Source organism: Cyprinus carpio, chromosome A14 (genome assembly GCF_018340385.1).
Source record: "Cyprinus carpio isolate SPL01 chromosome A14, ASM1834038v1, whole genome shotgun sequence".
NCBI lineage: Eukaryota > Metazoa > Chordata > Actinopteri > Cypriniformes > Cyprinidae > Cyprinus > Cyprinus carpio.
The window spans coordinates 11,584,498-11,601,273 of record NC_056585.1 but is presented as its reverse complement, the minus strand read 5'-3'; the positions used below and the strand labels follow the sequence as shown (position 1 = coordinate 11,601,273).

At 36.2% G+C, this 16,776-nt stretch overlaps 3 protein-coding genes across 4 annotated transcripts in view; all 3 read left to right on the top strand.

Moving 5' to 3' along the window:
- Nucleotides 1-16,776, top strand: part of LOC122133921 (SH2 domain-containing protein 4A-like) — a 956,524-nt gene that overhangs the window by 417,755 nt on the left and 521,993 nt on the right. The gene's annotated exons all lie outside the window — the stretch shown is intronic.
- Nucleotides 1-16,776, top strand: part of LOC109066939 (sorting nexin-25) — an 825,452-nt gene that overhangs the window by 709,631 nt on the left and 99,045 nt on the right. The gene's annotated exons all lie outside the window — the stretch shown is intronic.
- LOC109102211 (dual specificity protein kinase CLK4-like) lies at nucleotides 948-7,940 on the top strand. 2 transcript variants are annotated; one of them, XM_042770649.1, is made up of 13 exons: nucleotides 948-1,106; nucleotides 1,508-1,662; nucleotides 3,145-3,409; nucleotides 3,965-4,055; nucleotides 4,360-4,426; nucleotides 5,360-5,476; nucleotides 5,649-5,815; nucleotides 5,916-6,010; nucleotides 6,276-6,405; nucleotides 6,523-6,605; nucleotides 6,711-6,790; nucleotides 7,228-7,318; nucleotides 7,430-7,940. In XM_042770649.1, the coding sequence occupies exons 2-13, from the start codon at nucleotides 1,508-1,510 to the stop codon at nucleotides 7,574-7,576; spliced, it is 1,488 nt and encodes a 495-aa protein (XP_042626583.1). In that variant the 5' UTR covers nucleotides 948-1,106; the 3' UTR covers nucleotides 7,577-7,940. The 2 variants fall into 2 exon arrangements, with proteins under 2 accessions (XP_042626583.1, XP_042626584.1); XM_042770650.1 differs by lacking the exons at nucleotides 948-1,106; nucleotides 3,965-4,055 and having other exon boundaries at nucleotides 1,513-1,662.

Below are 16,776 nucleotides of genomic sequence, written 5' to 3'. Positions count from 1 at the left end.
TATAATATCCATAAATCGGTAGGCTATTCCCATTCTATACAATGTATCTATAGGCTACACTGCATCTAATTTAGCTACATATTGTGTTCTTGCGGCCAAACCATAATGAAAAAAGACATGTTATAATGGGAGTAATAACTTAGCAGCATTTTCATAAGAATATCTCATATTTCATAGGAATATTGATCTATAATTTCCTTCTGACTTGTTGAGTCTCCCTAAAATGCCTGATTAACATGCCGTTTGTCCCGGTGTCCTCTACAGGAGACATGTAGGCTATGTCCTGTAAAATTATGCCCTGTTTCGTAACAAAAAGTCATATTCCGATTTGAAACCCCAACCCCTTTTTCTGAGATGTTTATTTAATAATTTATTTAATAATTACAAAACATTATTATATCTTCTGAAGAGTGCTAAATTTGATCATTCTGTAAATATCAGTCATAGTTATAGACGAAGGAGTGTTTACGATCAAACCTATAAACGTTGTATATCTCTATAAAGCTCTGAATGTGCTCTGTACAGGGCATCCTGTGGCATGTAAGGTGTCAGAGAAATTCACTAAAATATAATTTGCCTGGGTCACATAAATAAAGATTTATTGATTCTATAAAGTACTGGTTAAATTATATATTTATTATATATTATATATAAATTATATAATTGTTCATCAAGATTTTTAGGTAACACATAGACCTATAATAAAATATTTATTTTTATTCATAATATAATATAATATAATATAATATAATATAATATAATATAATATAATATAATATAATATAATATAATATAATATAATATAATATAATATAATATAATATAATATAATATAATATAATATAATAGATAATCCGGTGTAATGTTTAGGCTAGATGTTTCTCTTGTTTACAGGAACTAAAGGATCAGATCTTCGTGCAGTTAAAGTACGAGCAGCACGCGCGCTCTGGATCCGATGACGTAAAGCACTAGTTCTCGAACATTCCAGCAGCTCGACTCGACACAGACGCCATTTTGAGTCCCACAAACGACGTCCAAGAAGACGGAGGACATAAATTCGTCTATTATCGAGTACTGCTATTATTTAGAGGACTTTCTTAAGCCAGGTAAAGCAATGGTTTAATCCTTCGCTGATTATTTCACTCACACAATGCACTGATTTCTTTAGAACCGATTTGTAGTCTACCATCTAAAAGCGTTGACGACGTCGGTAACGCTGCTGACTGTGTTTGTTTAATCTTAAGCGTGCAATAAGTTTCACGAAAGGTATTTTATTGTCTAAACGGGTTTCAGTTATTGCTATTATTTTCTAATCATTTTAGACTTCCCAAAACAAAACAAAAAATAATTTGCATCGGGGAAATACTTCGTTGACACGAGGTGGTTAGAACAAAGAGGCCACTGTATTAAGTGGATCCTGTCTTAAGTTATATATCACGGTTTACGTGGATAGAGTTTTTGTACTTGATATAAAGGTGATTTACTTGTATGGTGCTTGTTTTATCAGATGAGACACACGAGAATGCGCTCTCCCTGGCTGAGAGAGGCGAGTCTGGAGGAGAGAATGGAGAGCAGAAAGAGACACCGACGAGACTCGCACAGCAGCGAGAGAGAAAACAAACACAGAAAAAAACACCACCAACACCACAACAACAGCGACGGGTGAGAATCAGCCTGCAATGCTTTGTATTTATTCTGAATCCACAAATTGTATGAGTTAATTTGATACCCGTTTTAGTAAGGCTGTAAGTTACTTGGCCAGCGCCCATTGAGCCTTGTGTTGACATGTTCTGGCCGTGTGTTGTGTAATACTTGTTTGACTAGTGTCTCTTTATAGGACGCTTCCTGGAAAACATTTGATGAGCTGACCTCAATGTGTCAATCTCCTCCATTTAGACATTAAGTCAGTGTCTCGGTTTTACAAAAAGGTTAATTACTTGGAACCAGATCATTTTATTTGCCGTTACAGAGAACATGTGGAATTTGCCTGGATTTCTCAACAAATCCGGACCTCAACAAAAGTTTCCACCACTGAAAAGATACTGCTTAGTTTTGGAAATTTAATTTGTATGTGCTAAAATGTTTTATTTTTATTTATTTATTTATTTATTTTCATAAAGTTTTATTTACATAATTAAATCATGAAGAAATTCTTTTGTAAAGAGATTCTGACTAGAAAACAGTATATTTGGTAGTGTTTAGGATCTTCTGCCCAAAGTGAATAAGTCAGTACCCATTGATTATTTATTTATTTTTTGCATTATCTTAATAGACATTACTTTGAGACAAGGAGCTCAAATGAAAGCCTGGAAACTAAAGAAAGATACATTTTATTTGTAGCAGGGTCAAAGATGACATCCCATTTTGGTGTCTCCATCAAATTAAATTTACAAAAGTGATTTTTATATACATAAGTACATTAAATGCAGGTAAAGTGTCTAATGTTTTAAATAACTTATAAAATGTCAGAATAAGGGTAAAGTAATGTTCTGTCGTCATTCAAGGGATACTCCACCCCAAAATGAAAATTGTTCCAACCCTGTAAAAGCTTCGTTCGTCATCAGAACACAATTTGAGATATTTTGGATGAAAACCGGGAGGCTTGTGACTGTCCCATAGACTGCCAAGTAAATAACAGTGTCAAGGTCCAGCAAAGTATGAAAAGCATCGTCAGAATAGTCCATCAGCCATCAGTGGTTCAACCATAACTTTATGAAGCGATGACAATACTTTTTGTATACGAAGAAAACAAAAATAACAACTTTATTCAAAAAGTCGTATAATTTGTGTCTCCTCTGTTTACCGTAGTGCCATTTTGAAAAACACCTGCTGAACGCAAACTGCGCACACTCTTCTGTGTCAGCCACGACACAAGGATGCATTGTTTTCATTCAAATCAAAGCAGAAATTCACGTAGAAAACGTATCCTTGTGGCACAGCTGACACAGAAGCGCGTATGCAGTTTGCGTTCAGCAGTGAGTTCAGTACCCAGTACTTTTGTTGCATTATCTTTATAGGCATTACATCAAAATGTATCAAATAGAAACTAAAGTAATATATACATTTTATTTGTAGCTATGCATTTATGTGTTGTGAAAAAATATATAATATAATTATTTCAAAAATGTTGCATTTTTTTTATAGGCATTACCTTGAGACAAGGAGCTCCAATGAAAGATTGGAAACTAAAGACAGGCGAGCTGTATTCAGAGACCATGAGGAGGACAGCCGAGGTGCCTGTAAAGACAAGGAGAGAGACCGAGACCGTGACGGCTCCAGATGCCGTGAGAGGGACCGGGGCCGGGATCGCGACCGAGACTGGCACCATTACAGCAAATCCTCTGGCAACAGCAGGCGGAGCAGCCGGCACAGACACCGGCACCGTCGCTCGCACCATCACTCTGACTCGGTATGACCAATGTCTGTCTCCCATTGCCATGGCAACTGTCTGCTTTCTGTGCCTTCTTGTTATATGCACTGTGGGAGTTCCTCATTTCCAGTATTGTCTGAATAAATGACAAGACGACGCTAATATTACGACATAATAAGAGGGTTCTTACTCAAGACATAACTTTAGTTTGATATTCACAGCACATGAAATGTTTTAAGGCACTTCATTCATGAAGGGGGGATAAAAATCTAGAATGTTTTTCAATGATGAATTGTTATAATTGTCTACTTAATGGTTTGAGAAAGTATCTCATCTGAAAATATGTTGCCATTGTTTTTCTTCTGTAACACACACGATGTGGTGGGCCCTGTGTGTATCTCGTGGGCTGAATTTGCGTTGGCTGCTCCCTGTGGCCGGGCCTGGCTGCTGCGGGTATCTGAATGGGCCGAATCACTTCCCCCCCTACTCGTGAATGAATGAATGGCGCGTTCTGGTCCCCCGCGATTCTCATGGGTTAATGATGATGATGATGATGATGGTGGTGGTGATGATGGCGGTGATCCGAAACCCCAGAGGAGTCATCGCAGGAAAAGATCCAGGAGTATTGAGGATGATGAGGAGGGGCACCTGATCTATCACAGTGGAGACATACTGAGAGCAAGATGTATAGAATACACACTTTTCTGTCTCTCTTCTGTATATTTTCATTTCTTTCACTGCTTATTTTCTGTTTTGGGGTCAGACTAATTTTATGTTAATTTTGGGGTCCTGATAATGCAGTTGTGACAGAACACTTAGACTTATCCTGATGTGTGTATCACCAGTCTAGTATTGTCTTATGTTCGTGGATTATTTATGCATTGCTTTTCTAATTTGAGTGTTCCAAAACACAGCAAAATTTTTTGAAAGGGTTTGATGGACCATTGTGTCAATTTCGTGTTTCTAACTGTCTTTCTTTAAACCCGTAGATGAGATTGTGTGCACGCTTGGAGAGGGAGCCTTTGGTAAAGTGGTGGAGTGCATTGATCATGAAAAGTAAGTCTTCGTGCCACGTTTTAGCATCTTAAGATGTATTGCTCTCGAAGACCCCATATCGATTATAATCAAAGGTTGCAGTGAAATGGAAATAGCAACAGATCTTTTCTCCTGTATTGTGGTGTAAAATGAAACTGATTATTGAAATATATATATACCGTTCCATCAGAAGATTGAGTTACAGGGACAAAATACCATGTAAATAGCCATGATGCTAACATGGCGTAAAAAACGTAATAAACAAACAAACAGGGACAAAATAAATGTAAAAACAAAATGTGCTCAGATTAATTGTTCAATTTAAAGAGATGGTTCTCCCAAAAATGAAAAATTTCTGAAAATGTACTCACCCTTTGGACACCCAAGATGTAGATGAGTTTGTTTCTTCATCTGAACAGATGTGCCAGATTTTAGCATTACATAATTTGCTCACCAGTGCATCCTTTGTAGTGAATGGGTGCCGTCAGAATGAGAGTCCAAACAGATGATAAACACATCACAATAATCCACAAGTACATGGTCCATGGTCTCTGGGACTATTTTGACCAGAAGCAGTGGTTTAAAGTTAAAATGCCTTAACTTCATGTAGATTATTGTGATGTTTTTTATCACCCATTTACTGCAAATAATCCACTGGTGAGCAATTGATGTAATATTAATTTTCTGAAAATCTGTTCTGATGAAGAAACAAACTCATCTAAATTTTGGATTGCCTTAGGGTGAGCACATTTTTAGTGAATTTTCAATTGTATGGTCAACTAGTCATTCGAGATCAATAATACATGTTTAGAAAATAGAATTTATTTCATATCAGCTTTAAATGTTAAGTGTTTTTCAAGAAATGCTTTGGTTGATTAAGTGTCCAATAATAAGCGCAGGCATTTTTTGTGTTTACATGTGTGTTAATGATATTACTGTATGTTGCTTTTTCAGGGGAGGAGCTCGCGTTGCGCTGAAGATCATTAAAAACATTGAGCGCTATCGTGATGCAGCTGTGTCTGAGGTTGAGGTGCTGGAGCAGATTAACTCACTTGACTGTGACAGACGATAGTAAGTGCCTGTGAAAGCAGATGAGAATGAAATCTTAAGTAATTTATGCCTCTGTGCTGCATGGCTGTGTAATATATCACTCTTAATTTGAAATTTACAGCCTCTTGGCTGTGTAGAATCCAGACTACAAATTAGCACTGCAGTATTTCATAACTATTTTTCCTTTCTTCAGTGCTTGTGTGCGGATGTATGACTGGTTTGATCACCATGGGCACATCTGCATCGCCTTTGAGCTGCTGGGCTTGAGCACGTATGATTTTCTGAAGGAAAATAGCTTTCAGCCATTCTCTATCAACCACATCAGGCACATGGCCTACCAGATCATCAGAGCAGTCAGATGTGAGTCACGGTTCTTGATTGAATGATTTTTTTTTCTGTGTGTATTTTGGATTAAATATAGATTTAATCTTTTGCATTTCTTTGCTTCTTTTTGTCTTAGTTCTTCACAAGAATAAGCTGACACACACTGACCTGAAACCAGAGAACATCCTCTTTATTAATTCAGAGTATGACATCAAGTACAATCCAAAAATGGTAAGGAGAGACATTGAATCCATTCAGACCAGTGCTATTTTAGTATTATTTAGTATAAATAATCATATTTAATATTTAAAAAAATGTATGTGCTTTTATTATTTCATTAGGTTTTATAGAATTAAACATTTCTATTATTACTATAATCCATAGTAAATCTGTCTATATAGATATTTTCAATAGTTTAACAAAAACAGCACTGATTCAGACGTGCTCTGTTACCATGTATTGTGCAATCAATTAAAAGTGTTGTTTTCAACTGTAGAAGAGGGATGAGAGGACACTGAAGAATCCTGATGTGAAAGTAGTTGATTTTGGGAATGCAACATATGAGCATGAGCATCACACCTCTGTGGTGTCCACACGACATTACCGAGCTCCAGAGGTTATTCTGGGTAAGCAGTTATGGATACATTGTTCTTATTTATACATTCTGAGGTACATTGACCGCACTCTTGCTGTGATTGTGTGTATTGTGAGCTATAAAAGAGATAACTGTCTGTTTCTAACAGATCTAGGCTGGAGTCATTCCTGTGATGTGTGGAGTGTGGGTTGCATTCTTATTGAGTATTATCTGGGATCGACTCTATTTCAGGTAAATATCTTCTGAGTTCAAATTAGTTAATTAATGATAACTTTGGGACACATAACTTGTGGATTTAGCACTTATTTAGGAGTTTGTGGTTTTTTTAAATTATAGACACATGATAGTAAAGAGCATCTGGCCATGATGGAGCGAGTGCTGGGCCCTTTACCGACACACATGCTGCAGAAAACAAGGTAATTTCAGTGTTTGTATTAAATGTTTAATTTGTTATTGCAGGGTTTGTGGTAATATCAGGGAATTTTACAACTTTAATTTAGCTCTGGAAAAGTCATGGAAATGGAAAAAATGTATCTAGTAATGCTCTATAATGTAATAAACTCTGTAATAATTCCTTAGCTAGAAAATGCTCTCCATGAGTGAAATTAGTGTAAAAGTCCTCATTCAGTAAACACAGATGCTTGAAAAGTCATAAAAAATAGCCAAAGGAGGCAGAATCTTTAATTTGAAGTTCCTGAAAAGATATTTCTTAATTATTTCTTAGTTTGATCTTTTTGCAGAATTTGGCAGATTTTTATTGTTTGAACTTTTTATTTTATTAGCTTTGATTCCACGTTCTGCTATTGTTGTACTATATATAGAATGAAAATTGCTTGTTTTTCTCATTATGCAGGAAGAAGAGATATGTTCGCCATGATAAGCTGGACTGGGACGTACACAGCTCCTCGGGACGTTATGTTAGGAAGCAGTGCAAGCCACTGAGAGTAAGTTTTTCATTCTTGTTGTTTTAGAACTCAGGTTGGTTTTGGGTCAGTTGAGGTTTTTGTTTTTACTTTTACTTCTGAATTGCTAGTGACTTTTTAATTTTCTTGCAGCAATACATTGGCTCCAGTAGCTCTGATCACGCACAGCTGTTTGATCTCATAGAGAGGATGCTTGAATATGATGTCACGAAGCGGATCACCCTGGATGAAGCCATCAAACACCCTTTTTTTGACTCGATCAGGAAGAGCAAAAAATAATTGATGGATTCTCTTGCTTTTTGCTATAGTTCCTCTCTGAGAGAGGCCGTTTCCGTTGACTGTATCAGTCCTCTGTATAGGTCATACACTGCTGTCTTCTCATTTGTATTTATCGTGCTTGTTTTTCAGTTTAGGGTATGTGACCTTTTGCTCTTGAATTCTCCATTGATTTGTATTTGTATTTGTGTTGTAACTGTATCACATGATTGAGAATTAACTGTGAATGGGCGAGGTTTTAGGGTATTAAATATATACGATAATTGTCACAGATTTGTTAGCATTATCAACATGAACGTAGTGATATTTGTAAATGTCTTTTCAGTTATTCCTTGGTTTTAAAAATAAAATCAGTTCATGTTCAGAATCGTGTCTCATGGAGGTATAATGTTCTCATTTGGTCAATAGGTGGCGGTAAATCACAACTAAATCTTCACATACAAAATGTATTTCTGTTTCTAGGCACATTGGTTTATGAAGTTTACTGCCGATGGGGGACAGTCAAAACATGGTTTAGAGAGAGTTTGGTTTATAAAATTTACATGTATGTGTGTGTATATATATATATATATATACACACACACACTGGTTTTCAAACATTTCACTATGCACAAAAGTAAAAAAAAAAAAAATCACGGGATATAAACATGTCAACGATACATTGCATTAATCACTTTTAAGTTATCTTCATCGGATGAAACGTGGACAAATACATAAATACTGGCATCATTTGTCGATTATATATCGCCGAAAAGAAGGCGCTTGATAGTTTGGATTACTACAGTAGCTAGATGAACAGAATGCATCTACCAACATCTATGATACATGCATCTATCAACCGTAACATTTCCTAAAGAAATTAATTTTAAAATGTAGCTCCACGAAATATTGCAGCCTATAGGCTAATTCTCACGCTGATCCTACGTGTGGAGAAAACAACCTGAAACAGAGAGCATCTGCTTCGATCTGGACTCGCCGCCACTCGTTTCACACACACACACACACCGCGATGAACGTCAAAGGGATGTGCCTCAATACCTAATGAGCGCCGTACCAAGACAGCATTCTTATACGTCACAGACACGCGCAACATAGTTGGCCGTTTGAGAATCTATGAATTGACACGGGTCAAAAACGCTGTTCATTAGGTAGTCCGCTTACTAGGTTTTGAGACACTCATGCTTTTCGAAGCGCAGTGAGCTGCTCGTCGCTGCTCAGTCTGACAGCCACATCTCATCGATCAAGAACTGATCAATACTAAAAGTGATCTAACTATCGGAAACTAACCGGAGACTTTTTCCAGCATGGATCAATCTGCCGAAGGAAATACAGAAAGCAAACAGACTGCTGCGAAACCGCTTTATCAGCGTTATTTAGTGTCTTTTCCAACCATAGTGTGTTTAGTGATATCGCTGAGTTCAATAGCGGTGTGTTTTCTCATGACTTTCAAAACGCATCGCCTGGAGAGCAGGCTGCGCGAGCTGGAGATAAAGATGACTGACATCTGTCAAGAATCATCCAAGGACGTCTCTGTTCCACTGGAAGTGCGGACATCCCTTGAAACACTCTTACAAGAGGCAAGCATTTTAATTCTTCATAAAGAAAAGCTGCAACATCATCCAAATGTTTCGTTCACATGTTTTTGTATTATGTTGATTTTATTCAATTTAATTTAGATTGATTGATTTACAGCTATAGTTAATCGCATGGTCTGCTCTTCAGTTGCCAATGCTTTTGAAAGCATAAATAAAGGCAAATTCACACATTTTTAACCAAGAGAGTAAGAAATCTGAAAACACGTCTATCTATCTATCTATCTATCTATCTATCTATCTATAGAAAAGGATTAGGCCTATAGATTTGAATATAATTGCATGTGCAGCAACAGGTGCGTTTATGTGATAAGTGATTTTTAAATAAACATAATTATGTTAATTTATTTGGATTTTACTAGTAAATTCTTGTAGTAAAGATTATTCTTATTATAGTGTATTAAAAAAAAAAAACTAATGCACTATATATGCTTTCCCAGTCATTATTATGTTAAGAATTACAGAATGGATTACAGAATATATATAGAGAAAGAGAGAGAGTTTATTAGTAAGTTGTAATGCATTAAAATATGAAAAATCACCATAAATCAAAAATTACAAACATCAGAATAAAAGAATGCAGCAGAATACTGTACAGTTGGTAGGCTACTATGTAATCCAATACTATTTAAATAATCATGCTATGTTGTTTGTCAGTGTTTTTGAAACCTGTTTAACTAAGCAGTAACAGCGAATTCACTTTTTTTCTCTCTCTGTTGGACCATGAGCAACACTGACACTTATGGTGTCTCTTCAATATTCAGATTACTGCTCAATCAATGTGGATTTATTATGGACTGATTCTTAAAATTTGACCTTTGATCTACCCCAAATTTAAATAATTGCTTTCTTGTCTTGTATTTCACATTTCAGAGGCTGAATGAAGCGATGCCGAAGTTGCGTGTGGTGAGAGACGTGACACAAGACTGCAACTGTCCTCCAGGTACGTCCACGAATCTGCTCTGACAGTCTTATAATGGACTGTTCAGATCCAAAACATGGGAACTCCGGGATGAAACCTGACAGAAGATGTGATAAATTCATTAATGTCTTGTTCTTGAACAGTGATTGCAAAGCTGTGATGTGGATGAGGGGAGGGTAAATCAGTTATAGATAGACAGATTGGAGGACTGAAAGTGCAAAACTTTGATTAAGTGTTTGTTACATGCAGTGTTCCTAAGGCCATTAGAAATCGTCATGATTATAGATCACTTCATACAATACATATAACTGTTGCATATTGATGAATTGGTGGTTGCAGAGAGTTTTTTTGGGCTCCTCTCTCACAAAATGTGGTTGTTAAACATGGGGTTGGTGGTGACTTGAGTTCGGGTGCATTGAGAAACTTTGAGGAGCTGCTGTCCGTCATTTTCTTTTTCACAGTCACTCTTTACATCGAGTCATGGTGCTTATAAAATCCAGTGTTTCCATAAAAGTATGCAGGTTCACATCTGAGGGGAGATATCGGTGTCACAGGACAAGAGGGAGGTCATAAGCATCTGTTTATAGGTTCTGAGCGTGAGTGTGTGTGTGTGAAGGGGCCCCAAGTATGCGTCTGTGTGAGTGTGTATTTCTGTTTGTTTGTGTGGGTAGTGCCGCAGAAGGACCAACAGAGGCACCGAACTGTAAGGTGAGACCCTTTCATTTTAGAAGCAATAGTTGCCACCTGAAACCTGAAGCGTGTTGAGCGGTCCTGGCAGGCAGGATCAGAGGGAGAAGTATTTCTGTCGCCACAACAGCCTGGGCAGGTTATAGTGTGTATAGCCCCCTACAGGAGCTGCTTGGAAAGACACTGATGAGAGGAATAGTTTAAAACCTTGAATGACTTTATTTCTTCGACAAAGCACAAAGGTTGAATTTTTTTCCCCATGCAGTGTCAATTAATGAAGCTTTTAAGCTTCAAAAAGGATGTAAAAACACCATAAAAGTATGATAAAAGTGCTTATTTTCCGTCTTCTAAAGCCATACGATAGCTCTTTGAGAGAAACAATGAAATTTGAGAAAAAGATCACTTAGCACCTTTAAAGATAGGCTTTTCAACCTTATTGTATTGTTTATAATTATAATTTTTCAGTCTGCTATAATTTAGAGAAAGCTTTAATTTATAAATTAATTTTATACATGGTAAAATATATGGTAATAAATATGGTATTTAAATATGGTAAAATATCAGTCTGCTTTCATTTGGAGAATGCCCGTTTTTTTTACCCATACCTTATTATTATTATTATCATTATGGGGCTTTTTGCCACTATTATTGATTTCAAAAACCTTTTCAGTTCAAACAATTTGGAGAGAATTAAAAAAATTGAGAGAATTTAAATTAATTTATGTTTAGGAAAGAAATATATATATGTATTGAACACACCCCTGAAGTGTTGCATTTTATAATAAAGAGGAACGGTTGCCTTTTTAAAATGCAATCATGCTATACACAATTGTGATTTTTTTTTCTTTTCACATTCTGAAGTTCATCAAAAGTTGTGTTGCAGGAGGTCCCTGTCATGTCTTTCTTCTTAACCACATGGCTTCTTTCAATTCTTCCTCCTCTATTCATTTCTATGGTGGAGTGAGTTCTCCCTAATTACCTGTCGACTGAGATGGTTGTCCTTGCATGCTAAACGATGCCCCATCTGTTATCACCCATTTCCACCAGGCACTGTTTGACAACAAGCTGTAACTCTCAAATGAAAGCACGAGAGTCACATCTTCCTGTCTCATTTTTCAGGCTTGCATGTTCTCCTTTACTCTATTTAGTCCTTGGAAAGGTTGGACAAGGTCAGGGACACATTTCTTCACTTTCCTACTTTCATTGCCCTAAGGATTTATTGTCTTACGTCACCCTTTTTTGAAAGTCACCGTGCAACATGCACAAGTCTATTCAGGAAACATCTGAGCTGTAGGTGTGGTGTGTGTTTGGTAGTGATTGACTGAAGCCAAGGGTCTCTTCATCATGTTTAAGGGCCCATTTCATTTGTTGATTAATTGATTCATTTTTTTTAAACATACATTGTGTAAATGGACTAGGATTATCTGTGTCCATTTTGTTGTGGATAGAGATCCTGCAGCTCAAACAGTACAACACTGCGTTAGGAACACCAAGATCATGGGTTCAGGTCCCAGGGAATGCATGAATTGATAAAACATGTTCCTTAGATGCGATGTAAATTGCTTTGGATAAAAGCATCTGCCAGATGCATAAATATAAATGCATTCCTCTAGTCTCAGCCTCAAAAGTCATCCTCATGGACCGCCTGCTGAAAATCTGATTTGTGTTTCACTGAAAAATCCCAAACAATTTCTTGATCTGGCCTCATATCTGATTTACTGGCTGGTATCTAAATGATGCTTCATAGCATCAGATCTGTTCCTGGTTTGATTCCCATGAAGAAACAAACTCATTTTACATCTCAGATGACCTGAGAGCATTGAGAGAATTCAAATTTTTGAGTGAACTATTGCTTTAACATTACTTGTAAAAAGTATACTCTCAATGCACATTATTGATTTCAGTTAAAAATATCTGTGAAATTTGAATTTTTTGTTCGAGACACAAGATATCCAACAGCACGGCAGTAGTTCTTAATTTCTTAATTGCTGATTTAAGAAACTAACAGACATTCCCTGTGCAGCACATTGCATGTTAGTCAGAAAAAGTTCAAGTTTGGTGAACTTTGACCTGCCTTCTTATACTCAAAGTCTTAAGGGGACCGCCAATGCGGCCAGGATACTGTGCAACATTTACCCATAGTCACACAGTTCTATCAGGCACATCAAAACACAGCTGAAAGTATCGGATATCTATGGGCTCATCTCATTTGAAGCAACAGTAAGATACAGCGTTTCCTATTTCGCCTGCTAGAGATAACAATATTAAACATCAGTGAATAATTGATCTGTGACTTGTTAATGACTGTAAGTGGTACAGTATTAACATACAAAAGGTGTCAGAAAGGCTTGATCTGGATGGGTTTTTGGAAGCGCTCAGAAATCAGAGAAGGTTTTGGGTGTGGCAGCAGGATCTGATGGACTCAGCACTGTATTTACTTTCATCCCTCCAAAAGGTCTGGCTTAAAATATCCAGCTAGGGCATGTGCATATGTGTAATATCTCACGAGGAAGTAGTGCAATTAGATATGCTGCCCACGGCTGTGCAAAAAATATGGGACATGCAACTAGGAATTAGGACTTTGCTTCTCTTACACACGTGCACATACTTACACTTGTCTAGTGGTATGCGATTGTGAACGCGCACATGCACAATCTGTGCAAACCGTTCCATCAAGCAGTGCTGGTTTTGCTTCAGGACCTATTTTACATTAGAAATCAAGTGACAACGTTTTTGCTGAATAATTTTTTTTCAGTAAACATAAGAGTAACTTTTATATTATTAGAAATATTCCAAGATGAAAAATATTTCAGTTACTGGCTCAAAGCACCTTAGGTTTACATAATTTTCTGTGCATTTTTTTTTTCTTTTAGAAAAATCATGTCTAAATGTAAGTATCATATATATGATACATCAGGATTTTGGGGAACAACTGATATTTTTAGGCTTTTTAATGTAAGTAGTCTGTTATACTGTTATAAAGATCTCACTGATTTATATTACAAGCTATCAGAATTTCATCTTTCTTTTTGGCCATATAAATATCAGCAATTTCATCAAATTGCATATTTTTTCTCAATCTGAATAAAATGTATGTTTTTTTTTCTTGAATATGAGCTTCATTTTCTATATTGTACTATATAAGCCAAAAAGCCTGATGTATCACATACTGTACCTATGATATTCAACAAAATCCCATGCAAACTTTTGTTGAAAAAAAAAGAAAAGAAATTGGTTCAATAACCTGATTCATAAAAACTATCGGTTCACTGGGGCAGGTGGTGTGCTCAGATTTATAGTTCATAAACAACATGAGACTGTTTCAAATGCATTTAACTTTTTTATTGTGACATATTTTGCGTTAAAAACAATATTCAGTGGGAAATAATGTATGAATCATACACAATAAGATGAGTGAGATTCAGATGAAAGTAAATATATTCCAATAATGTGAACATGAAGAAATATGATTTATTTTCACATCCGGACTACATTTGGCTTTACAAATCAAAAGTCATTCTCAAGGCTCATACTGCAATTAAATTAAAATCAATCAATCAATTTTATTTTATCTTTAAAAATTAACAAATGCACCTTTATCCAACATTTTTAGAGCACTGCTCAGTTGATTTAGATTAGAAAATTGCATGTGATGTTTTGTTAACTTTTTACGTTATTTGGGTTGAACAAATAATAATGATCACACAATGTTATCTCAGTATATCTTGCCATTTTTGTCTGCAGGCTTGTATTGTACAAGGAGTATGATTTGTCTTTGGTACGGAGGAGATTTGCAGTGTGGCATCTCAAACAGTCTCTCAGCATAGCTCGCAGTGTTAACTAAAATAGAAGGCTCTGCTAAACCTCCTGTGCATGGTGACCTTTACTGTCCCTGGAGTTCATGGCTGATAATGGGGTGAATTTATTAAAGCATGTCTCTTTTTAAGACCTAACAAATACACCCTTGTGCAGTGGATTGGGTAGCTTATCTACATCTATCTTGGAGTCACTGTTGAAACCACATATAAAAGGTTTCTTTACTGGCATTTTTATTTATCGTAGGAAATTATGTTAATTTGATCAGATTTGTGACCACGTGTGGGCTGCATTCCAGATTTGCGTTCCCCAGTGTGGAGTCTGACACAGCACTCTTACTCTAGGTCACTAAATTCCAGTGCGCCGAGGTCTTGCTGGCAACGAGAGGCATGGGTTGGGCAATGGAAGTGATTATATTGTGTTAAGTTTCATTATTAAATGTTACAGGTGACATGAAAAGATGCCATTAAATTTAACGAGGGAGAGCATGAAAAACGGTTAACACTTTACGCTTGTGTGCATCAGTTGCTTTGAGAGGCTTTCCACCTTCACACAATGGATTCTCCTTGAACTCCCACCTTGAACCTGATCTCAGATCTGCATCTTTATACAGCTTTATGTTACTGCAATGTGCACTTCTAGCTTTCTCAAGTAAGCTTTCTTGATTAGACTAAGGCTTAGCGAAATGGTAAAGAATGCCAATATGCATTATTTTTTTTTTTTAACTAAGTTGTACTAACTTAATATAGTCTTAATGTCTTTGGAAATTAGGCAGTGGATTTCTAAGTTCCCAGCATGCTTTGTATAAGACTGGATAAGGAAAATAAATGTTGAAATTAATTGTTATTATATATGCTTTTTTAGTACAGGGAAAGACCTGTTAGTGTTTAATGCTTTAATGTTTGACATTTAAAGGAATTTTGGTAACACCATATAATAGGAAACCCACATATTCACTATTAACTAAGAATTTTCTCTCAATAAATGCCTGATTTGCTGCTTTTAATAGTTAGTAAGGTAGTTGTTAAGTTTAGGTATGGGGTAGGATTAAGGAATTTAGAATATGGTCATGCAGAATAAGGCATTAATATGTACCTAATAAGTACTAATAAACAGCCAATATGCTTATAATATGCATGCTAATAAGCAACTAGTTAATAGCGAGAACTGGACCTTAAAATAAAGTGTTACCAGAGTTTTTATGCTGAAGTTTTTTTTTTTTTTTTTTTTTTGGTTTACCATTGTGTTGAATATTAAACAACTTTATTTTTACGAGTAAACTGCATTTTTTTTTTTTTTTTTTGAGCCAAAACATTTGTTTGGAGTGTACAATTAATGAGGAAGGAAATGAATGTTTGATATACCTCAAGAATGCAAACATGAGGAAGTGCAAGCTGCCTTTTAATATACAGTGTAGTAAGTATACTCTGTGACAAAGCTTTTAATCTAAAATGTCCCTAATGTTGATATGAAAAATCCAGTGCTGTCTTAGCTTACTCTTTCTTAGTCTGCTGTCACAGCGTGAAGGACAGGGGCGAAATTTGAGAACTTATTACTTGCTTTTAATGAACATAACACATTTTAAGCAGGCCACTGGACTTCACATGCATGTCTCTGATATCGGTCTCATCCAGCACTCACACACACACACACACACACACACACACACACACACACACACACACACACCTACCTGTCTCTCCTGGTCTAAATCGCAGAGAGCTGTTCTCGTGCCATTACCTCAAATCCTGTTTAAAATATCTGAACTTATTTATTATTATTATTCATTTTCAGTCCCTACAACTGTTTGGCATTTGTCCATATACAGATCCCATCCCATATGAATTTGATACTGAACACAATTCTGTTCCTTTGACAAAGCTGGGCAGGCTTCATATAGACTGGGAAAGTTGATAACTGCTTGCATTTTAGCCATGTGGACCTGATTATTAAAAAATTACTATTATTAAAAATGAATGAAATGTTTATCAGTTTGTCAAGCTTTTCATTTGGTGGATGATAAAATATGCAAAAAAGTCCCTTAGAGAGAATTTTTGTGGTTAACATTGTGCTGAAGAGTAAAATATCTTTTAGAATGCTTTTGTAAAGTTTTTAGAATGCTGCTGCAAAATAAGCCTACTTGAAATGTTCTAACATGCTCATCTAGCACGTTTACACAGAAAAAC